Source organism: Bufo bufo, chromosome 2, assembly GCF_905171765.1.
Source record: "Bufo bufo chromosome 2, aBufBuf1.1, whole genome shotgun sequence".
Taxonomy (NCBI): Eukaryota; Metazoa; Chordata; class Amphibia; order Anura; family Bufonidae; genus Bufo; species Bufo bufo.
Genome location: NC_053390.1, coordinates 348223624 through 348250940, shown reverse-complemented (window position 1 = coordinate 348250940; position 27317 = coordinate 348223624). Strand labels below are relative to the sequence as shown.

The following is a 27317-nucleotide window of genomic DNA, read 5'->3' as shown; positions in this document are numbered from 1 at the left end:
TTCTACTAGCCCATTCTTGTATCCACTATGGTCAATGGGACCACTGCTGTAAGAAAACCACCACCAACCTGTGGATAGGGGTAAAGAAAAGGCTTCTATGAAATGGGAGCACCTGATCTGAAGCAGGGGGAGTTATAACATTGCAGAAAATGCCAAGGGACACCCTCTTGATCACATTACCTGTACATCTGTTAAGGCAACCAATATAATTTGCAAACAGACCATCAGGTTAAAAAACAAAAAAAATATTCTATGGCTCACAGTCCAGCAAAAGAAAAAAAAAAAAAAAGAAACATGGTCGGTTAAACCCTTTGGTGGCCTGGGAGAGTTGCACAGCATCTTCATGAAACTTTATGCAAACCTTCCATTACCGCAGGGAGAAAATGCTCTTACAAAGTAGTAGTTTACAAATTTACAATCTCCTGCGTGACAAACTGTTTTAACCGCTCAAGGTATTGTCCATAAAGTTCCACATCATTGTGTCCAGCTCCTTCCACCCATAGTGGTTCCACCGGCCTTTGGCAACGCTCAAACAGGGCTAGGCCATGTGAAAAGTCAATGACTTCATCTTCTGTGCCATGGATTATCAGTACTGGGGACGTGATTTTGGAAATTTTGTCAATACTGCAAGAAAGAAAAAAAGTTAGATGTTTAGGAACACAAAATGAACATGACAAGATGCAGAATGACCAAAACCTTAAAAGGGTCACTCCAGGGAAAAACTCAGTGAATCTTCTGGCCAAAGTCATAAAGCTATACACATTCTTCAAACATTTTATTTACCTGGATAGTGCCATTACAGAGATCCTCTGCTACCCCCTAGTAGGCCACAATTGAAGCCTGAGCTCCCATAACAGCAGTGCTGTCCTGAGCCACTTCATAGTCAGTATAAGATATACGTAGAAGGCATCACATAATGTTACAATGATGACTACTCTCCTGCAGGACACAGTGGATAATGGGGCTTGATAAAAAGAAGATGTAATGTTACCTCAGGTATACGTCTCATTTCTAACTGGCAGTTCTACATTTTTACCCCTGGAGGAGGGGCACAATTGCACTGACATGTACTGAGGGGTAATTACTATACGGCCAAATCCTTTACTGGCCTTGGAGCAAGATGCTCACTCATTCAATGGCAGGAGAGCTGCAGTTAACTGCTCCTTCGACTACATAATTGACGGAGCTTTGTAGTTCCACCGCCGACTTCTATCACCGGCACTACAACTAAAACAGTTGATCAGCGGGGTGAGGGGTGTTGCATCCCTGAGGCTAGAACATCAATGTCTAACTCCTGGACAAGCCATTTAAATACAAGAACTTGGCAATAAAAATACAAGATATGATTATGCTTTGAGGAAAAAAAAAAAAAAAAATATATATATAAAATTGGGATAATCCGCTTATTCATGAAGTTGCTTGCTGGAGATAATCCCTGTCACATGCCATCCAAGACATCTACACTGTGGAGACTCCTTGAAAAGTGACCAACATCAAGTGGTCTCACACCCTAAAAAAAAGTATGATAATGGACAAGGATGGGATGACTGCTATGTAAAACATTAACAGGAACACTAAAGCTAGAAATGAATGCTAAAAGTAAAAGAACCAATCTAGTTTCCCAAAACATTTGTTTTAGGAACATGCAGAAGATGCTGAAGACTGCCAACGTCCTGTAGAAATCCTGCAGAGAACATATCCCTAATCTCCTGCTGATCATTTCCATCTAGGCCGGGTGGGTGACTGGAGTTTACCAATTATATGGTCTTACTGCAGGCAGAACACAGCATGGAGGATCATGTTTTAGCCAGTTGTCTTACAGCCAGTCAAGTGACGGTTTGGAGGAGAAGGAGGGGACATGGGTGACCTCCTGGGACACTTAAAGGGCTTCTGTCACCCCCCATTGTGCAATTTTCATTAGCCGACATTAGCTATTTGCCAATGTCAGCTGAGTGCAATCATACATGTCCTACCTTTTTGTCTGTGGCTTATTTCTTGTAAAAATCATACTTTTATCATATGCAAATTTCTTCACTACCAGCAAGTTGGGCGTGTACTTGCTGGAAGCCACCGCATCTGCCGCTTCTAGACACGCCCCATCTCCTCTTGATACAGGGCCAGCGAGCACTCTCCTCCTCCCTCTGGCCCCGCCTGCGCCGTAACGTTCCTCGATCGGCGCAGGCGTATTGAGTGAAGGACACGCTCTTGCCAGCTCCTTCCTCAGTGCGCCTGCGCAGATTACGTCACACTACACCCGAAGAAAAGACTGCCGGCATCAGCGATAATCGGCAGTCATCTCTCCTGGGTGTAGTGTGGATTAATTGGTGCAGGCGCACTGACGAAGGAGCTGGCAAGCGCGCGTCCTTCACTCAATACGCCTGCACCGATCGAGGATAGTTACGGTGCAGGCGCGTTAATTCAGCAGCAGACGGGGCCAGCGGGAGGAGGAGAGCTCTCGCTGGCCCTGTCTATCAAGGGGAGATGGGGCGTGTCTAGAAGCGGCAGATGCGGCAGCTACCAGCAAGTACACGCCCAACTTTCTAGTAGTGAAGAAATTTGCATATGATAAAAGTATGATTTTTACAAGAAATAAGCCACAGACAAAAAGGTAGGACATGTATGATTGCACTCAGCTGACATTGGCAAATAGCTAATGTCGGCTAATGAAAATTGCACAATGGGGGGGTCACAGAAGCCCTTTAAGATATATTTACTTGTGTACATGTGTTTAGTGAAGACTGCCCAGGAACCACAGTGTGTTGGGAAGCAGGTGAGCGTGGGTGTAATTAAACAAAACCTAAAGTGCCCCTTTAAGGCCACAGGTCAGTGTTTATCAGTATCCAAAACTAGGAGTGGGTCCAAAAACACAGAACAGGTATGAATCTTCCTATAGGAGTCCTCTGTAGTATTCAATTGCGGTTTTGGCTTATAAATACTGTTGGAAAATATGGACCATGTGAAAGTGGCCAATGAGTAGAGCAGGACAGGGTTTATTTTCCACAGTGGAATTTCCACTGTGATTCTATGACAAAATCCACATGTGGATTCATAACAGGATTGTCAGCCCACAATTCCACTGTGGAAAATCTGGAACAGACCTGCAACATGTGAACAGTCCCTTAAAGGCTATGTAGATATTTTGTGGACATTTTTTTAATGATTGCATTTGACTCAAATTGGGCTAAAAAAATAGTTTTTAGAATTGGTCTATTAAACATGCTCAGACGTTTGAGATACAAGAGTTAATTCAATCTGCAAGCTGTTACAGTCTGCTTTCTTTGAATCCCATCATCTGACAGCTCATGTTTAGCCCTCATCTCCCTGCATCTCAGGAACAGCTTACCATTTTTAATAAAGACCAACTGAAATGTATTTTAGCCTAAAATTAGTAAAATGCATAAAAAACTGCCCTGAAGGTGTTTCTGCAATATTCAGTAAAAATACTAATAAAAAACAAGAGCTTGGCAACCTGGGGTGCTGTTCAGTGTAAAACGTTATTGGGCGCTTCCCACTTCCTGCGGCACCTACAAACCAACCATTCTTTCTGGTAATGACTGCTCACACAGAAACCATCAGTAAGGTAAATGCAAATGGAATTTATATTCACTACCAGAAAAAATTAAATGACTTACTTAGGGAATGCATCGAAACAATAGGTTTTCTTTGTATCTGGAAAGGCTACCCTCATCCCAGAGGTCAATGGAGAGTGAAGAATGACAGCAGCACTTTCATATCGAGCAGCAAGATCCACGGATGGGACAGTTCCTATACTCTGGCCATAGATAATGACATGTTCAGGACGTATGCCGTACCTTAGAATTAGAAAATAAGAAGAAGTCAGTAATATTCATACTTCAGTGGTGGCTTTCAGTACCATGAACACTCCTAAGCTATGAAGAAAGCCAGACTAGAATAAAAAATAAAAAAATCCAAAAACAGTATATGCCAGTGTTTGTGCCATTACCGACCCCCCCCCCCCCCTTGTTATTCTGTACAAAGCTGGCACGTTCATTATCTTTTCCTACACAGAGGTCTAGTTAAAATACCACATATGATTTTTCTAGATTAACATGGTGATTTACAAGTACAAGGTAAATTCCCACCCGTTTAGTGCCACTGCTCCAGCACTGCAGATCTGATGGCCCCCATAGATCACTGTATACGCTGTCTAACCAGATGACCGCTGCAGCCTCTGTGGTCTCATGAGGTCTGTAGGCACAGCATGGAACTATACAGAGACTGAAGGGGACCATGTAATTGGCAGTGGATTTTTATTTAATTTTTTTAATTCACCACCTGGTGAAAATTAAATTAAAATCCACTAAACCTCTTAGCCAGTCCAAATTTTACTACAGCAAAAATAATTATAAAAAAGGGTCTGCAGACTTGTACCTATGACACTGGCTGACCGGTTACATGTACACTTGGCAGCTGAAGGCATCTGTGTTGGTCCCATGTTCATATGTGCCCACATTACTGAGGAAAATTATGTTTTAATAGGAGCAAATTAGCACCTAGGGCGTTACCATTACACCTAGAGGCTCTGTTCTCTCTGCAACCGCCTCCACCAGGACCAAGTATGATCAAGTTTACACTGCCTGGTCCTGTCAAAGCAGAGAGGACGCCACAGCTGCCGAGAGCAAAGCCTCTAGGTGCAACAGTAACTCCCCCATTGCCCCTAAAGACTAATTTGCATATATTAAACAATTTGTCTCAGTAATGCAGGCACATATGAACATGGGACCAACACAGACGTCTACAGCTGCAAGTGCCCGATCATCTGTTTGGGAAGGCAGCGGCGCCGAGGCCTTCTCACTGTTTACCGCTGGCCCAGTGACGTCACGACTAGTATCAATTGCCTGGGCGGTGCTAAGCTCTGTTCAAGAGAACAGAGCTTTAAAGGGGTTGTCCGAGCTACAGACTCCTCAGGATAGGCGATCAATATCAGATCGGCAGAGGTACAACGCCTGGCCCCCCTGCCAATTAGCCATCTGAAGGGGTTGCTGCACTCATGCAAGCAGTGTCCTCTTCAATGTTTACCTGCATGCGGTCTCCACTGTAGTGGCGGTGCAGTGTAATTACAACTGTTCATAGGAAACAGTCTGGGGGTGCAAACAGTCTGACCACCACCAATATGGTAGTGATGACATATCGCTGTAGGACGAACAATCCCTTTAAAAGGAGTTACCCCAAAAAAAAAAAAAAAACACGTTAACCCCCATCAGTGTCATTACTACTGCATCTTCGTTAACCCATATTATTCCTGCTAGAAGAACATGGGTGTGGGGTGTAAAGATTTATCCTTTCTCCATCTCTGGGATGCATTCCTTTAAGGCCTCCTGAGTCCCGTGGCCGTGCTGTGGGCCACAATGCACAAACACCGACCGTGGGGCAGCCGCAGCAGATCGCGGACCTATTCACTTTAACGGGTCCGCAATTCGCCCGTTCCGCAAAAAGATAAAATATGTCCCATCCCATCAGGATTTGTGGACCCACTCAAGTCAATGGGTCCGCATCCGTGATGCGGAATGCACACGGAACGGTGCCCGTGTATTGCGGATCCACATATGCAGTCCGCAATACGGCAACGGGACACCTACAGTTGTAGGCAATAGGCCTAAGAGGAGCAGGTCTTCTCCCGTTATAAGGCTGCAGTAATAAATGCTCATCTGAAGGTCCTGCACAAGTGTTCTCGGGAGCAGATATCCATTTAGTACTGGCACACACACTTTCCCAGTACAGGGACTTCCAGACCCTTCTCATGAACTCACTAACTAGCCCTGCCAAACCCTGCAATCTGCACGCATCAGTTTCCATCTTCTGCGGCTGCTCGGGATGGATTTGCATACTTTGCATGTGCTGCCTGTGGTTTACTGGCTGTGTAAATGATGGCCTTCATAGAATTACCATACCACAAATATATATCATTGTAAAAGATTCTGGTAGACTCATCCCAGCCTCTGATATGTGGTAGCATGTTAAGGGGGTAGAATGTAAATCATCATCTGACAACAACCATGGTCTGCCTGCTCTGGTTCCACCTCAGATGCCTCATGATCAGGAGGCAGAGAACCCCAGAATATTTTGGCTTGGCTAAATCATGTAGAAACATGCTAACCGTTACATGTTCACAACTTTATAAATAAGGCGCTGTGTCAAATCTACAGCAAAAACGGCAAAGAACTTGCTATGGTGAGATATGCTGCCAGCTCATGAATATGAGGACTCTCGAGCACATGCACTGGATTGGGTGGACTCCTGCATTGAGCCCATGGTGGAGCTGCTCAGTACCGATTTTGGCAAAACAAGTCAGTCATTTCAACCCATCACTTTCATCAGGGTCTCTCACCAGTTATAGGGTAGCAAAAAACTGGTGACAGATTCCATTTAACACTATGCAATGTAATAGATACGGTACTTTCATGAAGTTTTACTCCATTCTCTTTGTTACAGATGCCATGCTCCCTCGTGCGACAATCATCCTGTCCAGTGTGGACAAAGCTCCCAGCCATACTGTGGCCGCATTTGAAGGGGCAGATGACCAGACAGGTCCTTCAGGCTTCTCCACTGAAATACACCGCACCCACAGGTCCTGGATGTCCAGAATCTAGCACTACAAGTGTAGTAGAGGGGGCTGCCGACCTGTGGCACATCTACATGGGGCAAGTATAGTAAGAGTTTCTACAAATGCTCATCCCCAAGAAGTGCCTCGATCTTCTGCCCATGTAAAAAGGACCTTTAGTCAAGGAGCAGAGACAAAGCAGTTAAGCACCAGGCACCCAAGGATGTCCCCATCTCCCACTGATGTAACAATCAGTTAATAGACCACATTATATCATGACCTAGTTTTGATAGTTTTAGATTGCCTATGAGCAAGACATTTTCTAAATTTACTCAATATTTATTATAGATGGGGGGGGGGGGGGAATCTACACCAAGAAATAATCACCAACAATAGTCGTGGAGTTGACGCTAAGGTACTCTTGTATGTGACCTGACCTAGATTCTAGAAATCATGATCTCATAAGGAAGACCGTAAGAAATTATTTACTGCAGAAAACAATGGGGAGCGCAGCATGATGAAGCCACCTCATTATCCGTGATTGTTTTAGGATTGCCAACCATTCCACTTCTATATGACTCGTCTGGTTGGATTGCCATCCCAACGGAAATGCCTCACCTACCTATTGTTCTATTCATTTCAAACGGCCAAGCCAAGACATGTGTTACCTGACATATCAAGCACAGCCGGGAAATGGAGACGAAGCCAGAAGTCATGTTAATAGCCACTTTATATGCATGATGGCTATGAGTAATAAGGGATGATGAATTTAGATGCACAAGACCTTACACAGCGTTTTTAACCTTCCAAAGGCAGGGCTTACGGTAATAGGCATTCATACTCTGCAGTCCACTGGCCATTGTTAGGCCTCTGGCTGCCATGGCAACAGCTCAGTTGTAGTGTGGGAGACCAATGGGATGAGAGAGCCCCTTTCCTTTTCACCACTTAGGCTACTTTCACACTAGAGTTTTGGCTTTCCGTTTGGGAGATCCGTTCAGGGCTCTCAGAAGCGGTCCAAAATGGATCAGTTTTGCCCTAATGCATTCTGAATGGATAAGGATCCGCTCAGAATGCATCAGTTTGCCTCCGTTCAGTCACCATTCCGCTCTGGATGTGGACACCAAAACGCTGCCTGCTTGACGAAACTGAGCCAAAAAATTATAGGTCAATGGGGACAGATCCGTTTTTACAGACAATAGAAAACGGATCCGTCTCCCATTGACTTTTAATAGAGTTCATGATGGATCCGTCTTGGCTATGTTACAGATAATACAAACGGATCCGTTCATGACGGATGCAGATAGTTGTATTATTGTAACGGATCCGTTTTTTTGCAGACCCATGACGGATCCGCCCAAAACGCGAGTGTAAAAGTAGCCCAAGATGCCTTAGTCAGCATTTACTGCAGCATCTAAGAAATTAAACCACCAGGATCAGAGTTCTCTGCGATTCTGGCAGCAAGAACAGGGTGCCATGAGTATAATACAGCAGCAGGCACAGCTCCTGGCAGACTAGCTGCTGTCCACAAAGTAGTATTACGGTGGAGGGTGGAGAGCAGTTAAACCATGCCAGATTTTTATTAGACTTAATTGCTCCATTTATCAAACATGTTACAGCTAATACACTGTGCGATGGCCCAAGGCTACTTTCACACTGGCGTTTTGGCTTTCCGTTTACGAGATCCGTTCAGGGCTCTCAGAAGCGGTTTAAAACGGAACAGTTTTGTCCTAATGCATTCTGAATGGAAAAGGATCCGCTCAGAATGCATCAGTTTGCCTCCGTTCCGTCTCCATTACGGTTTGAGGCGGACACCAAAACGCTGCCGGCAGTGTTTTGGTGGCCGTCTGACGAAACTGAGCCAAACGGATCCGCCCTGGCACACAATGCAAGTCATTCTGGACGGATCCGTTTTCTATGACGCAATAGAAAACTGATCCGCCCTCCATTGACTTTCAATAGTGTTCAAGACAGATCCGCCTTGGCTATGTTAAAGATAATACAAAACGGATCCGTTCTGAACTGACGTATTATCTGAACGGATCAGTCCATGACAGATCCGCACAAAAAGAGTGTGTGAAAGTAGCCTAAAATGTAAATGTGTGACTGCACCAGACAATCTGATGTCCTGACCAGCAGCAGAGGGTGCATGCAGGATGCAAAACAGTAGCCAAGACTACATCAGTTCTTCTCCACTCCAGTTCCCGGGACCTACCTGCTGCTGTTCCTGATCTGAGAAGATCCTACAGAATGAATACCCGTGGGAAGTCCTGATACACTGACACAAATTATATCACCTGCTCAATTCTAAGGAAATCCTGAAAATAGGACCTGCTGTGAAGGGGGGGGGTCAGAAGGACTGGAGTTGCGAAACACTAGACTATTACCATTTTCTGAAAAAGTGGATGTAGTCACGCCATGCGGTCTGCTCACAGCCAGTCAGTGAGACGGGCTAGAGTTTTGCATGTTGTCTGTGGTCATCAGTGATGTGTTCAAGCTACAAATACACTCAGATTCTTATATTGTGCGGCACAAAAATAAAATCTGATTTGGTCCTTTAAAGCACTTCTCTACATCTGAAGGGAAGTTTCACCACAAATGTAGACGGGGATTCTTTACTACGGAACCATCTGCCAGAGGAGGTTAAACATGTTTAAAGGGGTTTTCCAAGAAGTTAAAGGGGTTGTCTCACTGCTCTCAGGGCCTCTCTTCCCTGCTTGCTGGGGGCGGAGCTGAACTCTGAGATACACAGCACAGCAAGCCTGGCAGGGAGGAAGTAACCCCGCCCCTTGTCTGTGCGTGCTCACTGCTGAGGCTGTGTCAGCCTCTGGGAGGGCAGAGCAGATGGTGACATCCAATGGTAAGTTGCTTGTCACCATCTGTTCTGTGTAAGGTTCCCCCTCCTGTCATCAGCACAGTTTACTCTGCCCAGTAATGGCTGCAAACCATCTTGCCTGTCACTGCCTCCCTGCAATGTAGTTTTAGGTATGTCATTTCTTCTCAGATGTATTAGCCCCCTCCTCCATTATCAGTAGGGGGAGAGCATAATACTAATAGGAATAATGGAGGAGGATGGGGGAGCATTATACAGACATGATCAGTGGGGGATGGGTAGAGCATAATAGGAATAATGGGGGAGCAGGGAAGCACAATAGGCATAATGGAGGGCGGGAGAACATCAGTAGGCGGAGTGCAGAATACTGATAGGAATAATGTTCTCCCCACCCTCCATTATTCCTATTATTGTGCCCCCCCCCCCTACTGATAATGCTCCCCCATTATGCTCTGCCCCTCCCCCACTGATCATGTCTGTATAATGCTCCCCCATTATTCCTATTCGTATTATGCTCTCCCCCCCCCCCCTACTGATAATGCTCCCATCCTCCTCCATTATTCCCCCCCCACTGATCATGTCTGTACAATTCTCTGCCATCCACCTCCATTATTCAAATCATAATGCGCTGCCCCCTCCCCCACTGATCGGGTCTGTATCTTTATATACAGTCCTGATCAAAAGTTGAAGACCACTTGAAAAATGGCAAAAAATCATATTTAGCATGGCTAGATCTTAAGGTTCCAAGTAGAGCTTCAACATGCAACGAAGAAATGGGAGTAAGACAAAACATTTTTTGAGCATTCAATTTAATGAAAATAACTATTAAACTGAAACAGGCTGTTTTTCAGCTGATCCAAATTTTAGGACCACATGCCTTTAAAAGGCCAAATCTGTGGAAAGATGTGGATTCATTGTCATTTTCTGTCAGGTAGTCACACGTTGTGATGGCAAAGGCAAAAAAACTCCCTTTTTGAACGTGGTCGGGTTGTTGAACTGCATAAGCAGGGTCTCTCACAGCGCGCCATCGCTGCTGAGGTGGGACGCAGTAAGACAGTCATTTGGAATTTCTTAAATGATCCTGAGGGTTATGGAACCAAAAAGTCAAGTGGAAGACCCAAAAAAAGGTCATCAGCACTGAGCCGGAGGATCCAATTGGCTGTCCGTCAAGACACTGGATGATCCTCGCCCCAAATTAAGGCCCTTACTGGTGCTGACTGCAGCCCCATAACCATCAGAGGGCATCTTAGACTGAAGGGCTTCAAAAACGTCTTCAAAGACCTCGTCTCCTTGAACGCCACAGAACTGCTCGTTTGGACTTTGCAAGAGAGCACCAAACATGGGACATTCAAAGGTGGAAGAAAGTTTTATTCTCTGAGAAAAAAAAATTTAACCTTGATGGTCCTGATGGTTTTCAACGTTACTGGCATGACAAGCAGATCCCACCTGAGATGTTTTCTACGCGCCACAGTGGAGGGGGCGCCATAATGGTCTGGGTGCTTTTTCCTTCAGTTGAACAATGGAGCTTCAGGAAGTGCAGGGGCGTCAAACGGCCGCTGGCTATGTCCAGATGTTGCAGAGAGCATTCCTCATGACTGAGGGCCCTCGTATGTGTGGTAACGACTGGGTTTTTCAACAGGACAACGCTACAGTACACAATGCCCGCAGGACAAGGGACTTCTTCCAGGAGAATAACATCACTCTTTTGGCCCATCCTGCATGTTCCCCTGATCTAAATCCAATTGAGAACCTTTGGGGATGGATGGCAAGGGAAGTTTACAAAAATGGACAACAGTTCCAGACAGTAGATGGCCTTCGTGCGGCCGTCTTCACCACTTGGAGAAATGTTCCCACTCACCTCATGGAAACGCTTGCATCAAGCATGCTGAAACGAATTTTGGAAGTGATAAACAATAACGGCAGAGCTACTCATTACTGAGTTCATGTTTGGAAGTTGGATTTCTTTTTTGGTGGGGTTTAGTTTTTTTTTTGGAGGTGTGGTCCTAAACTTTTGATCAGCTGAAAAACAGCCTGTTTCAGTTTATTCGTTGTTTTCATTAATTAAATGCTCAAAAAAAAATGTTTTGTCTCACTCTCATTTCTTCTTGTTGCCTGTTGAAGCTCTACTTGGAACCTTGTTAAGATCCAGCCATGCAAAATATGATTTTTTGCCATTTTTCAAGTGGTCTTAAACTTTTGATCAGGACTGTATCAGTTACAGGGCTGTAGAGCATGCCTTGTAACTGTGATAACGATCCCTGCAAGGTGGCAGGGAGTAAATGCGCATGCGCGAGTGCTTGTGCGCTCACTCCAGTAAAAACCAGCCACCTCTGCAGGCGCAGAGTAGATAAGTGCGCTTGTGCGGCCACCGCTCCTAACGTTATAGTGGTGGCCCTAACCCCTAGAAACGAGCATCCAATTTGGTGGTATAAATGAGATTTACAGGAGTTACATCCGGTTTTGAAAGTGAAAGTATATTGAAGAAATGTTTAATGGCGGCCAAGGAATGGATATAAAGTGGATTATGGAGGCGAGACAACCCCTTTAATACTGATTAGCTATCCTCTGGATAGGTCATCAGTCTCTGATCAGTTGGGGTCCAACACCCAGGAACCCTCACAGCGCTGCTGCAGCCTTCTTGCTGCTTTCCATAGGCAGACTCATCGGTCACATGACCTCCACAGCCCCACTGAAGTGAATAGGCCTTAGCGCGATACCAAGCACAGCCACTATGCCATGTACAGTGCTGTGCTTAGTGAGCACGAGGAAGGCCGCGGCGCTCACAGGAGCACCGATGCGTTCTCAAAAAGCTGATCGCCGGGGTCCCGGGTGTCAGACACCCACAGATCAGATACTGATCCAGAGGATAAGTCATCAGTATCAAAATCTCAGAAAAACCCTTTGAAGACTGGTCTGGATGTCTAATGAATGTAAAAATATTTCAGGTTATGGGTACTAGATTTCCGAAGATGCAACGCCAAATACAGATATTTACTCTGAAATACAAGAGTCAGGAATGAAATGTCTCTTAGGCCTCATGCACACAGCCGTTGTTTGGGTCCGCATCAGAGCCGCCATTTTGGCGGCTCGGATGCGGACCCATTCACTTCAATGGGGCCGCAAAAGATGCGGACAGCACTCTGTGTGTTGTCCGCATCCGTTGCTCCATTCCGCAAAAAAAAAAAAAAACACATGTCCTATTCTTCTCCGTTTTGCGGACAAGAATAGGCATTTCTACAATGGGCCGCCTGTTCCGTAAATTGTGGAAGGCACATGGGCGGCTTCCGCAAAAAAACGGCACGTCGTGTGCATGTAGCCTCAATATGGGTGTTTTTTTCAGCCTTACTAAGTAACCACATGTAATAAAGTATCAGCTCTACTGCAGGACACAAGCTACAAAATACAGCAGTATCCTTATGGAACAGTCTAGAGGAGTGTCTGCTGCCCATAGCAACCAATTACAGAACAGCTTTCCTTGTTCATAGTGCACTGGCTTCCATGAGCAACAAATATTTTTCTTTACTTTAGACAGTTTACAAAAACCTGATACCCCAAGGAAAGGCTATGAATACCTTTGGGGGCAATTTTTTTATTTATTTTTTATTATTGCATTCTACTCATTTTGGGCCCAAAATTTTTTTTGCAACATCTTTTGTGATACAGATGTTAAATTGTTTACTCCAAGTCCCATCAGCTGACGGCTCATGTAGAGCTCTTTATTTGGATGGCCTGAACTCAAACTCTCATAGCTAAATTCTTATCAAGCTCATACAATTCAGGCTTAAATGAGTGTTTGAGGTCATATCAGAAAGAGCTCTACATGAGCAGTCAGCTGACAGGACTCAACCTCTATTTCAAAAGCTGCTGAACATTTTTAAAGACCAATAGCAAAAATGATTTTTGCGCAAAAAAAAAAGTCAACTAGATCAAGCAACTGCGACTAGTTTAACCATAAACTGAACTTACCATTACTAGATTAGAGCCAAGCATTGAGCTAGAAAAGTCAAGCATCTTTAACACAACCTACCCATGAGCACTTACCTCGTTCTAAGAGCAATCCAAGCAGCATCAATGTCAGCATATAAATTCTTCTCTGTTGGTTTCCCAGAGCTTGACCCATACCCAGAATAATCATAAGAAAATATGTTACAATTGATCCGAGAGCCCAGTCCTATGTAAAAGCTGCTCATCTGGCCAAGATCCACAGCATTTCCATGAGAAAACAGTAGGGTGTACTTGGCGCTGGGCGAGCAACGGACAAACATGCAGGCAATGCGGTTCCCCCGGCTGGTTCTAGTCATGAAGCACTCTATGGCATCCTTCTCCCTTGCAGAATATTGCCAGTCCGCTCGTTCTGATAGATGAAGAGTCCAGCGACTCCCACTCTCGTCACATATAAGGGTGTACGTTGGATCAGGGGGTAAAAAGGCAAGCTTGGAGGCAATCTTCCCCGGACATGGAGGGCAGCAGAAGAGGCAGCACAGCTCACTGAACGAGAGATTATTCATCTTGATCTCTGAAGAAAATAAAGAGAATGCATTTTATTTCAACATTACCGATTTAGACCAGTGTCTTACCCCCCCCCCCCCCCATCTCTTGGCCAGAGTGGAGAGAGGATGCAACAAGCATCTCTGACCTGTATTACAGGCAACCTACTGATTTGAATGGGAACGGTGTAAAGCAGGGATGCTCAATCTGCGGCCTTCCAGCTGTTGCAAAACTACAACTCCCAGCATGCTTGGACAGCCTACAGCAGGGCATTGTGGGAGTTGTAGTTTTACAACAGCTTGAGGGCCGCAGGTTCATCATCCCTGGTGTAAAGCTTAAAGGAGTTGTCCCACTTCAGCAATGGCATTTATTATGTAGATAAAGTTAATACAAGGCACTTACTAATGTATGGTGATTGTCCATATTGCTTCCTTTGCTGGCTGGATTCATTCTTTCATCACAATATACACCGCTTGTTTCCATGGTTACAGACCACCCTACAATCCATCAGTGGTGGTTGTGCTTGCACACTATAGTGTGCAAGCACGACCACCTTGTATCTGTGCTGCAATTGTGGTCATAAGACCCATAAAGAAGCAGTGTATAATGTAATGGAAGAATTAATCCAGCCGGCAATGGAAACAATATGGACAATCACAATACATTAGTAAGTGGCTTGTATTAGTTTTCTCTACATGATAAATGCCATTTACTGAAGCGACACAACCCCTTTAACTTCACCTATGGTGGCGCTGCAGATTAGCGCAACACCCATGTTTGCCACCACATTTCAGCTGATTGCTGGAGTACTGACACAGCAGCAGAATAAAAATGCTGCAGAACCATTTCACATTTCTAGACATACGGTGCAGATTTTAAATGCACAGCATGTCAATTATCACACGGTAGAAGGTGAAATCTGGTAATACAGCCATGATTTTTTTATAATTTTTTAAACAAAAAGGATTGGCAGCAGACACCACATATACATTTAAAAGGGGGTCTCCAGTTTGAATCTATATCCTTTAAAAGTAATCATTTATGAAGGTAGCTGTAAATTTTGTAATGTATTACTTTTACTGCTCCTATTTTCCATTCTGGGCTGCGATCACATGACCGTTATTTCCTGTGATATTAGCTTTGTGGGAGGAGCTATAAACTAGCTGTGGGCTGTTAGGGGCGGTGCTGGAGCTGTGGCTGAGAAAGGAGAAGTGCATCATGGGTTCGGTTGGATACAGCAACAGGAAGTGCTGCATACAGGATGTAATAACCAGAGTGATCCATGATAAAAACAGGTCAGGAGTCCAAATCTCTGAGAAAAAAAAAAACCCCACAGTAATCCTGGGAAACTCTAGGAGACTCTAGAGAAGGCAAGTGGGACCATTGCTGAACCTATGGGGACTGGGACCTCTTTCTCAGGACTAATGAGGATCCCACTTCATGCTGTAGGCCAGATGTACCATTTAATTAGAAATAAACACAAATACTGGCTGATCCATGTGCCAGGATCTTGTCCCCGAGCGCCACATTCATCTTCAGAAACAACACCATGTAGATGAATGTAGCATGGGTGAAAATCAGAAAAAAATAATATAAAAAATAATATATATATAAAAAATATATAAAGAAAAAAGAAGCTCTGCCACACGGCAAGTCCGCTTCATAAACATGGAAATAAATCTCAATACCAAAGCCATAAAACCAATTTATAGTAATTAAGGCAGTGTAGAAAAGGGAAAGCCAAGAGGCGCCAGGCTGTATAATGAATGGATGGCCTACATTTTATCCCCATTAGAGCATATCACACACAATTGGAGGGGGTGGGGGACTGGAACGGAGGGGCTCCTGCTCACAATGTAACCATTTTAAGTTCTCAAGGTGAACCCATGTAGAAAGTAGACAGCAGTTAAGTCATTGTTCACATGAAAGAAGGAGACTGCTTTTCATACCATTCTAGTGTCGAAGCCGAAACATGAGGAGGCCGTTTCCTGAGGGAAGTTAGACCCTCAAGAGATTGTGACCACAAAGTTTCCTCCACATGTCACCGGAGAGGGCTTTCACCTTGTAATCACCAATTTAAGGAACTTAGGGCATGTGTACACTCTACGGTCGTGTGACTTTGCAGTGAAAGCACACAGCCATCAGCGCCTACAGGTGGGCATGGCCTGGCTGCAGGATCCAGCTGTATACATAGGGTACAGACCTGTGGAGGGGAGCTCCAGTCATACATGCTAGTATGGAGCACACATGACATTAAGAACAGGTCACCCCTTTAATGTGGATTTCGGTACGGACACTTTCTGCAGTGTGTGGATCAGGGTTTTTTTATCTGATCCCCTGCACTGCTGCTGTAAACTTTGCAGATTTTCTCTACGAATTGATTCACTCGTCTCTATCAGCAACATATAAACTACAGGTTAGACTTTCCATTGAAGACTTGGATAATGGTTCACTGCTCACAATCGCCCATGCAGGCCGGTCATTTCATCACTGTTGGCAGCACACCCTTGTTTACTTGGGGATATGCCAGCAGATGATGCGATCAGGAATGAAGTTGCGGTGGCTTCACTAGCTCATACCAGCAGAAATTGGATTTTCTTGGCACGTACCACACACTGCTAATCTGATGGACTAGAATAAAACTAGGCTCACCTGACTTTCTTCAGTACCCACTAGCATCCCCCCATGTAATAATTCCATGGCATCTATTCTTCTGACTTTATGCTTTGTCATTGCTCTATTATTCCCGCTAGAAACCTTGTGCTCGTATAATGGGAAAAGCTACAGCAATAAGGATAAAGAATAACCGGGTAGATAACAAAATCAATGGTTTTCCTGTTGGACACAGTCCTTATTCTTCATGAAAAACCTGCTAGAGGCCGTAATGATGCTCGCCTTCGGCTTCACCGTATTTTTCCCACATAGTACCGACCACAATACAGTTCGGCCATAATCGCCCACCCATCTTTGTTTACCAGGCTTAAAATATGACCAATGCAGGCAATCACAATGGTGATCTGCAGGAGTCAAGTGGTGACCAGTGAACCCTCACATCTCCGACCCGTCCCCATTAAAGTGAATGGGGCCGGCACTGGTGGGCTAGTGTTAGTACAGATCCGGCAGGCTGTCCCCTGCCAACACTAGTGTGAAAGTAGCCTTACAGATTCCTTTTGAATGCACTTCTGACTTTTTCTGGTTGGCCGATCTGCCTCAAAACATCATCCAAATTAACTGTTAAGTGACAAAATCCACTGTGGATTTTGCTGCCTTTGTGAACAAAACCGTATTCCATGCGGTTTTTACCATGGAAAAGCCATCATTTCCCCCTCTCATTGGAAAGGTTGAAATCTGCTGTATAAATAGACACGCTGCAGTTTTCAACTCCACAATGCTGCACCATTTCTGTATGCCGTGTGTGGGTGAGAACTCAGAAATGCTCACCCACAGCTCATCAGTCACGTGTCACCCCAGCCGTACCCTCTCAACTTACTGGTTAGCCCATCGCTCCTTTGTCAGACATAATATCCAAGATTTTGATATTGGAGGACCTATCCTTAGGAAAGGTCATCAATATCAGATCGGCAGGGGTCCGACACCCAGCACCCCCACCGATTAGCTGTATGAGGAGACTGCGCATGCACTGCCATCTCCCTTCCTGGGACCGCAGCAGCGGACAGACTGCACGTGCGTACTCTCCTCTTACAGCTGATCGGCTGGAGTGCCGGGTGTCATACCCCCGGCGACCTATCCTGAGGAGAGGTCATCATTATAAAAAACCCGGACAACCCCTTTAACTATCTGAAACAACAGAGGCCACCATACAATGCAAGCCATTTTTATTCTTTAATGTAGTATCTTTGAAAATAAATAGAAATAATGGATCATGCCATTAAATGGGTTATAAAAACCTTGACCTTCTGGAGATGGGCTGTGCATGGTATTGGTTAGGGCTCATGCACACACTTTTTTTTGTGTGTTCCGTATACAGGCCGTATTTTGATTCCGTATACGGAACAGTTCATTCACTTTGTCCTGTCCGCATCCATTGCCCCGCAAAAATTATGTGGCATGTCCTATTCTTGTCCGTCGTGTGCATAAGCCCTTAGGGGGGGCCCAGCAGAGATGTGCGAGGCAGATAGATGAGGCACCCTTTAAGAAGCCCTTTTTTAGGTTTATCCGCTGTAGGCCATGCTTTGTTAAGTTTACAACCTAATGCAAATAACCGCTTGGTTTTACATTTACAGAATGTTCTATTTGGCATTACCGTGTGGCCTCTGAGCAATGGGGAATTAATAAGGAAGAAACCTATGAATCCAGCTTTGTTCTCAGCCATGGTTAATATGAGGGGTGGGCCTGACTCAGCAGACGACCGGTTACCATGGCCACGGAGGATTCGGCTGGTATTATTTGTATTTTATACATTGCACAGACCAAAGACCACAGGACACAAGTAAAAGTACAAAATCTCTTGGCTGGCTAACAAAGACGCCTTAAAGGCAGCATTCTTCCCGGTGCTCGGGGGAAGCCTTGGGAAAAGCTACAGATCTGAAGTCTAATGGAGGCGGCAGCAGAATGCAAGCTCACCCTGGACACATCCAACGACTGCTGCAGCCCTAGTCTAGATACTATTACTCGATTAAATCGAGTAACGCGACAAAAAAAAAAAAAAATGTTTGTGTCATGTGACCACAGAGCACGAGTGAACCGCTTGCCATTATGCTCCGTGGTCACCCGCCGTCCCGCACTGGGGGGGTGATGGCACAGAGTACTAATGGCATAGGGAGGTGATGGCACAGCCGGACTGCAGGCATGGGGGGGGGGGGGGGGGGGGGGGGTAATTGCACAGGGTACTGATGGCATAGGGAGGTGATGGCATAGTACTGTTGGCACGGGGGGGGGGGGTCTGATGAGTTTTTATAAAAGTAAAACGTTCTTTGTTTTTTAATCAGATTACTCATTGGATTAATCAATAGAATACTTAATTACTAAAATAGATAGTTGCAGACCTACATGTACTAAAGCGGTTTGATAAATCCTCAGCTGGTGGGGGAAAAATGAAAAGGATTACTCCTGTCCAATACTTCTGCAAAATACGGTTACGTGCATTCCACATTTTTCACAGGCCCCATTGAACAGACAATAGGTCATATTCTATAAGTTACCGCACGGATGCAAACAGATGAATTAGGTGTGGGGCCACTAAAATACAGACAGCATAGAAAGGAATGTGTCTGCGTGCAATCTGCCAAAAACTGCAGACCAAAAATACGGTTGTGTGACGGAGACCTCAATCCCAGAAAATGCCTGGCAGCCCCTTATCCGCTCTATTGGAATAGCTAGCACGTTCGGCTGAGGAGGAATGATGCTTGGTCCCCTGATCACAGAACAAACGCGTATTTGTTGGGCGATCATACCGTTTATGCAGCACATCGCCCTGTGTAATGTGGATGAGCGGCCGACTAAGGAAACACCCATTCAAGTGAACGGGAGCACAGCCGCATTAACTCAAAATGGCCACTAAACGGTGGGCGATGGGAAAATAGATCAATATCCCAGCCTGGAAATCCCTTTTAGGGCTCATGCACATGGCCATTGCCCAGCTGTGCCGATATTGCAGCCTGCAACTCGGAAGGTCTGGTGTGGACAGATTACGGACCCATTCAAGTTGAATGGGTCTGGATCCATCTGTGGAATCCGTACAAATGTTGCCCGCGCACGGAACGGCTGATCAACGGCCGTGTGCATGAGCCCTTCATTTCATGGACACAACCATATGATCAGTCCAATCAGATGTGGACCCAATCATTTCAAAGTGGCCGCAAAACATACGGACAGCACACTGTGTGCTGTCCACATGTGTCTGTTACGCGGCCTTACAAAAAAAAAAAAAAAAAAAAAGCCAGAACATGTCCTATTCTTGTCTATTTGGCGGGAAAGGATCAGACAATTCTAGAGTTAGAAGAAAAATAAAAAGTGATGAGGACCTGCACATGGCCAGGATCCATGTTCAGTGGATCCGAGATCTGTGGATCACAGAAATGATACGGTCGTGTGCATGATGCCTTACGGGGGTTGGGGGGTGTATAGCAATCCATGCTATTTTTAACTCTTACAGAGCCAGTTCTATAGTGAAATGTTAACTGGCGTGACATGCTAACGCTATGAAGAGTGGCGTAAAACAACTGTCTGCAGTCGAACACCACAAAGACCCGGGTATGAAAACATATTTCAGGCGTGTCATGTTTTCAGTCAATAGGGTCTGGTTTTACATGACAACAAGCAGGAATTACTGGCACCGTCACCAGCTTATCGACTGACCGGACTTTGGCGATTGCAGAACCTTCTGACGTCTTGGAAGAAGCAAACATATATAATAAATTATCCAAGGCCCTGTTCACACCATGCTAGAGCCTACCCTCAGGTATATGTCGGGAATACTTCCTGGCTTATCGTGGTTGGAAGGTCCTGACGCATGCCACTACATAATAGTGGAACAGTCACAGTTCCAAGTTATTTTTTTGGACCTTTCGACTTTACTTACAAAAATATGCAACTTTGTGATTTTTACGGGACTCTCCAGTTTCAAACAGTGGGTTATGTTCAGCTATGCTAATGAGGTATAGGTCAGATTTAAAGTGTTTGTCACCAGAAATACCTAAATTAAACTGGCTGACATTAGCGATTGCTAATGTCAGCTAAACCTAATTAGCCTATTCCTACTTTTATCTATGCCCCTGTTACGCCAGAAATCTAAATTATCATATGCAAATTGGGGGGGGGGGGGGGGGGGGGGCTAGTTGCTCCTAGAGGCTCTGTTCTCCCACCAAGTCTTGATTGACAGGGCCAGGCAGTGTTCGCATCCTTCTGCCGGCCCCGAGTGCATGGTAAATCTCACGCTTGCGCCGTGCAGTATTCAGCGCAGGCGCAGTAAGGAAGTCGGCAGCCAGTGAGCATCCTTCCTTCACTATGCCTGCACCAAATACTAAGGGGACACTGATGGCATATGCCATCTATGTCAGGAGCAAGCCCCGGGGGTGGGACCTGCACCTGTGCAGAGATAGTGCCCCTGAAGCGAAACAAGTACTCCGTGCATGCGCAGCATGCTCCCCAAGCATTGTTATAGGAATACTGGAAATAGTTGAGCAAGCCATTTGTGGAAGTCACAGAGGGGAACGGACGGCACCCGAGCTTGTGCAGTCACCTCTCAATTCACTACTATGGGGCTGGCAGAAATAGAGCCAGCATTTAGCCATTTCTGAAACTGCAATAGTGATGAAGGCTGCCCAGAGGCTGCTTTGTTCACTTTGGGGGTCCCGTTCTGGAGACAGAAGCAGGTCCCACACCTATGTGACACTAAAGGCATACCCTAGTGATATGCGATCAGCATCCCAGATGGGAATATATCTTAAACAAATGAAAATGTTGCACAAGTATTGAACTATGTCTAATGTGTATAGGCTTCAAGGGCATGTCCACACAACCTCCGACGTTCCTCTTAGCAGAAAGTTGGTGTTCCACCATACAGGCTCTGTGCACACTCCTCTGCCATATACAGCATCCTCATGCAAGAATCCGATCTTATATCCCTGGTGGGACATTGGAAGTAATATGCTGCAATACAACAGGCTTACAAGGAAATGCCCAAGTGATTAAAGGGAACCAGTCTTTAACGTTATGCTGCCCATACTAACGGCAGTATAAAGAAGAGAAGTGGTTGCCGAGAACCAACATCACAATGATTGCAGACTAGGCCTGGAAAAGAGTCCCGGCCTCCTGAGAAGAGTCCTGGTTATTCATGATCTCCTGCTGATGACTGACAGTCTTCTACCTAGTTTTCTCCCTTTCTCTCTAGGAGAGAACTGCCAATCATCAGCAGAGGGGCAGGAGATTAGGAATAACCATGACTCTTCTCAGGTAGATCTGACTCTTTTCCAGGCCTGTGCTGTAATGGTTATGATGATGATTCTCAGCAACCACTTACTTTTAGCTCATGAGAGACACACCTCTGAAATCAGCATTTCTGTCACTAATTTATGCTGCCCCCAGTGAGATCAGCATAAAGTTGATGACAGGTTCCCTTCAAGGTCCATCAACATAACTATTGCCATGAGCTATAAAATATCACTTCAGTCCTCTTGGCCCTCATTCACACATATCCCTGAAGTTGAATAGTCAAAAAAAAAAAAACACTGCAAGAAAAATTGCAGAAGCCCTCAATGGTGTACAGAGAGCTGGACAACCCTTACCATGGTTATGGCTCTACCTCTTTTTTTTTTTGCTTGTGAGGGTAAGACATTAGCTAAGAAGCTTCAAAAGGCGTCCAAAGCCATGATCAAAGACTTCAAGGCTGTAAACTACTAATAAATCTCTGCCGACTGCAGGGTAGGTGCGCACCCAAGTCACAAAATGGCAAACACTGAACAATACCCTGTGCAAATAAAAAGTACAGTGTTCTTGTATAGGCGATCCCTCCCTCCGGAGCGCAGCGTGCATTACAGGCAGATCAATGAATGCCAAGTCTGCACTGTGCTAGGCTTCTCAAATGCCAAGACGGGGGCTCAGTGACGCTCCTGCAGCCATTTACTGCCTCACTGGATCGGATGAGGACAAGTACCACTGCCCGGTATACAGGACGCAGCATGACCAGTGTTACTTCTTAGCTACTACTCCCAACAACCTCCTCAAAATGACTTCTGCATCATACCGGAGTCTGCTGGACCAGGTGCAAATGAAATCCAAGCCCTGACCCAGTTACGCATCAGCCATGCTCCGGACGCTCCACTGCAGATTAGCCAATCTGAAATAATCCCTCACTCAGAATACCATGGTCAAGTGTTTATGTGCTGGATACACAATAATCCCCATTTACTATGGTGCAAGCCATTCAGAAACTTGGAACGCCAACCACAGGTATGTGAGAACCGAGTGACCTCATTGGTATGATGCCCAGCTTCCCTATTTAAAGGGGCCTGTCACTGCAATTCACAACTTAAATGGTTCATGGTGCCCTGCCGTTGACATGCACAGTATCCCGAACGTACCTTTGTCAGTTTTATGATATTCCAAGTGCCTGAAAAAAAAAAAGTCTAAATGTATATGCAAAATTAGCTAAAAAGAGGCCAAGGCACTGCCACCTGCATCGAGCCTACTCCTCCTAGCACCATCTCTCTGCCTCCTGATGCCATCAAGCCACTAAATGAAATCTCGCATTCAGCTGACTGCACTTCAACCAGGGGCTTGACGGAGGCAGAATAAGTACCAGCAGCCCTATGTAAAAGCGCAGATCAGACTGTGCAAGGCTCACATCTAGTAGCCGCTGGTCAAATCTTGCACAGGCAGTGCAATGAGCCGAGTCCAGATGAGTATTTTTCCACCACACTATATGTTGCTTATATCCAGGGGTTACATGACCAGCCTGCAATCCAGCAGCGGTGGCTGTGCTTGCAATTGGGGGCACCTGTGATTCGGCATGTATAAAGTTATTGGTTTGGAGAGGGGTTAATTGGGGCACCTGTGATTTGGCATGGAGGGGCTGATCTAGGGGAGTGGGGGAGACATCATGGCAATTTGGATGGCATGGAGGGGCTGATGGCAATGCCATCATGGGGGCACTGGGGGACATGGCACGGAGGGGCTGCTGATCTGATGGCACTGGGGGAGTGGGGGACATGGCTGTGGATGGCATGGATGTCTGGCTCTGTTTGCACTGCAGCAAGGGAGGGTGCGATCGTGATGGCATGGGTGTCTGATGGCGGGCAAGGCTGACTGACTTGGGGGGGGGGGGGGGGGGGGGGGCTTATCTGTGGCTGAGATCTGTGATAGTCTGATTTGATCTGATGATTTGTGTTCTGATGAAAATCAGATGTAATAAATAAAAATATTTTTTTTATAAAGCAATACGTTATTTTAAGAAGGTTTTTCTTATTAGATTACTTGTAAAAAATAAAATCTATAGAATACTCGATTACTGCAGCCCTAGAGCACTCCCTTCTCTTCAAACAGCTGATCAGCCATACATGCCCCCTCTTATGTCCAGAGGTAGAGGTAAAGCCCGAGAAGACAAAATCAGCCTGGTGCCACTTTTATAGAAGCCATGTAGTGTTTCCGCAGTATTCCCCTACTGAATTATATCAGACACTATTGTCTGTGGGGGGGGGAAGGGGGAACTAAAACCAGAATGCACCACGGCAGGAGTTCAAGAATGTGGAAGTAAGGCAATGAATGAGTGCATACCACAGATGGGCAGAATACTAGACTAAAGGAGCCAGTTACACCACAAATTGTATTTTGTAAGAGGCATTGCAAGAAGAAAATTCAAGACATCAATAAAGTTAGGGGCCAACTACAGATTTCTGCCTAGGACTTCTCCAGCCCTACTACTGTAGTCTACCATCCTCACTATGAACCACCAGCTCCTCAGAAGGTCCGAGGCCAGAAGATATTGGAGATGGCTACACAGCTGGAGACCACTACAATAGTCAAGTCTTTACAAAGAAAGGTATTCTGGTACATGGATTCATAACTCCATCTTCATGGGGTTTGTAAGATCGCTGGTACCTTCTTCATCCCAATTAGATTTCCTGTGAAACTGGGCCTAAAGTGTAAGAGAGCCCACAGGTAGTCGAAACAAGTCAGCTGAACCCTCCGATTGCTATGTGAGGAGCCAACTATCTAATGTGTATGTGGTTCTATCTCCCCCATGGGGAAACTAGATGCTTTGATCCCTGTAGAAAAAAAAGCTACCTTGGAAGGAACTTCCAGCAGATGTGGTTGGCAAATCTACAGCAGGTGAATTTAAACATGTCTACTCCAAGATAAGTACTATAAAAGGCAGAAGACCAGGTGGTCTTTATCTGCCATCAATCTTCTAGGTTACCTTGAAATAAGGGATTTAGATTGTGAACCCTTGCGGAGACGGGAATAGGCTGTGAACAGTGACGGTAAAGAAGCCCAACCAGTATGTACCATGAGGTAAGACTTATGGCACCTGATATTCGCCAGCAGCATGTTCTGGAGTCACATGGTCTCATCTGGCACCTTTACACCGCATTTATCCGAGGCACACCCCTTGATTAGCATACAATGGCACCCACCGCCCTTAGGCTCCCCATTGCACACCCCTGTATGGAATAGAAAAAAGTTTGATGTACACCAGCCTGACAGACCAAACACCTTTCTTCTGGCCTCCAGATACACGTACCCACCCTTACCGCAGAGGCTGCATGTTTATACCGCTAGTGAGGAGCCATCTCTCTCACACGACAGGTAAGTAGAGGTGCTGTAGATATGGACGGCTGCACCTGTTGTCCTGAGGGGAAATACCGGCATCAGGAGCATTTACGTCAGAGATCTGATAGATGAGAAGTTAGAGACCTAGGCTGGCATCACCACAATGAAAGGAGTGGCACCAGCTGCATGCTACATTTGTACTGTATGGAACGTCATGCCAAAGATTTGCGGTGCCACCATAACCAGTATTAGAATGGGGCTGGGGTGATCCCAACCCACTGCGCCCCTTTATGAGGAGGGAACCCTGCCATACGGATCATTAGCATTCTTCTACATATGGGCGGTCACATGCTATAAGTGTTTAATAAGTCATTAGTGATCTTCATGCCCTATGATTAGAACGGAAGGCCTGCCCTATGTAGATGGCTTCACATGTTCAGCAGCCACGTGACCCGAGGAATGCCAGACACCGTCCTACAAGACGTGCCTACCACCTACACCACATCCGCCCCCTCATCCCAATGCAGGGCGCTGGGAAGAAAGCAAGGGAGTTTAATCTGTGCTAATCCATATATTGTTTCATGTAATCTCACACTACTCCAGCGCTGGCACGGGGGAGGGGGGCTTATTGTGTAATGACAGGATGCCAGCAATTTGTAGGGCAGAAGTTGGCCCGACCTGAAGAAACCTCAGTTGGCCAGATGCCACCGGTCACATGGACGTAACCCAATTTTCAGGCACGTCCTATGACATTCCTCAGTGTAAGTGCTGGGTCTATACCGCAACGCCAAGGAAGTGAATGAGACTTTACATGACAAAGCCCACTCTGGTGAGACCGGTCTCTACCGAGCCTTCCCAGGATTAGAAGTGGAGGGGGAGGGGTGAATACAAAGGAGCAAAGCGGGACTACTGGTATCCAAGCACAGGCTGATGGCTGGAAACAAGGCAGTCCAGTACTTCCCATTGTGTCTGGCAGGACCGTAGCCATATCCCTATATTCCACCACTCCACATACAGTGCCAATAGGCAGGCACCTGATTAGCACTGACAGAACCCAGCTGCTGACATCCTCTAGGCCAGTGGAGATGGCTGATAACAGGGAGCAATAGAGTGCCCTGCAGGGGGAGCCACTGGGAAGTAAAAAAATGCTGGGGACAAAGTTTACAGCTCAGTCACATGACCGTGCTCCTGCCTAGCACCAGCACACACCACCATACTGACCTGCTGACTGCGGCTGAGAAGATCAGGACTGCTGGGCCTGTAGGACGCTCCGTGACGTCACTCCGCTCACACTCAATGACGTCACTGCTGTCTCCCTTCTTGTCCGTCGCTATGCGTCATACCATTGAAAGCTGCGTTGTGGGTGACATCCAATCGTCAAAGCGTCCCGCCGGCACCACGGGTCAACAAGGCACGAACCGTTCCGGAGCGACCCCCTCCTCGCCGTTATCCCGCACAGTCAGCCGCTGCCGCAGTGTAGCACACAGGACTCACCACCGAGTGACCCGGGGGGAGGAGTCCCCAGACGCTGCTGCTTCTTCTGCTATTATTAGTGGGAGGGGCACTAGCGCCTGCCACAGCCAATTAGAACGTGAGACAATGCGCTACGTCAGAGTAGGAATTCAAAGGCGGGGTGATGAGAGTTCGACCAATGGAATGCTAAGCGTTCTGCCGTGCTATCCAATCACGTAACGCCGTTCCTGTGACTCTTCGCTAAACTAAGTTTGTATATCGAGGGGCGGGCTCTGTAGTGAGCTTGACGGGCAGGTACTTAGTCCAATAGCGTGGTGCTCACGAATAAGCGCCTGACCTGAAGCTGGGTTTAGCGTGGGAACTGTGAGGACGGAAGCTTCAGTGGATCAAACTTCTCCAGCATGAGTTCTCAGAGGGGAAACGTGCAACGCACCCGGCCTCAGAAACACCGGAATGCCGCCGTTTTTAAGAATGACAAGTATGACAACAGCACAAAAACCAAGGTGAGACAGGCTAGGCTGAAGCTGTGGTGGCCAGCCATGGGGCTACTGACAGGACGTCCAGAACATGCCCCAGGAGCACTATCGGGCACATTTCACATGGGTTGTCCCAGGTTTTACACGTAGCCCCTATCCACAGAACGGTGGGGGGGTCCAAGTGCTGGGGCCCCACTGATCACCAGAACCGGGGCCCTCCCTCCCGTGGCTCCATTCATCTCTATGGGAATGCACTGGG

At 46.1% G+C, this 27317-nt stretch overlaps 2 protein-coding genes across 2 annotated transcripts in view; one reads left to right on the top strand and one right to left on the bottom strand.

Moving 5' to 3' along the window:
* On the bottom strand, positions 1 to 26599 carry ABHD17B (abhydrolase domain containing 17B, depalmitoylase). Its single transcript, XM_040417080.1, has 4 exons — positions 26331 to 26599; positions 13434 to 13908; positions 3633 to 3812; positions 1 to 624 (listed from the first exon to the last, which is right to left on the bottom strand). The coding sequence occupies exons 2-4, from the start codon at positions 13898 to 13900 to the stop codon at positions 405 to 407; spliced, it is 867 nt and encodes a 288-aa protein (XP_040273014.1). The 5' UTR covers positions 13901 to 13908; positions 26331 to 26599; the 3' UTR covers positions 1 to 404.
* A 293-nt stretch (positions 26600 to 26892) lies between these two features.
* Positions 26893 to 27317, top strand: part of C2H9orf85 (chromosome 2 C9orf85 homolog) — a 53571-nt gene continuing 53146 nt past the window's right edge. Inside the window, exon 1 of the mRNA XM_040417081.1 lies at positions 26893 to 27085. Within this exon, the coding sequence (XP_040273015.1) occupies positions 26984 to 27085 (102 nt within the window). The 5' untranslated portion in view covers positions 26893 to 26983. The remainder of the gene's footprint in view (positions 27086 to 27317) is intronic.

Bases quoted from the DNA above. Each gene is read 5' to 3' on its own strand.
- ABHD17B (XM_040417080.1), bottom strand. From the start codon at position 13,900: ATGAATAATCTCTCGTTCAGTGAGCTGTGCTGCCTCTTCTGCTGCCCT. The intron at 3,813-13,433 runs GTAAGTGCTCAT...TCTAATTCTAAG, and splicing joins TGGATTGCTCTTAGAACGAG to GTACGGCATACGTCCTGAAC. The intron at 625-3,632 runs GTAAGTCATTTA...TCTTTCTTGCAG, and splicing joins TGTTTCGATGCATTCCCTAA to TATTGACAAAATTTCCAAAA.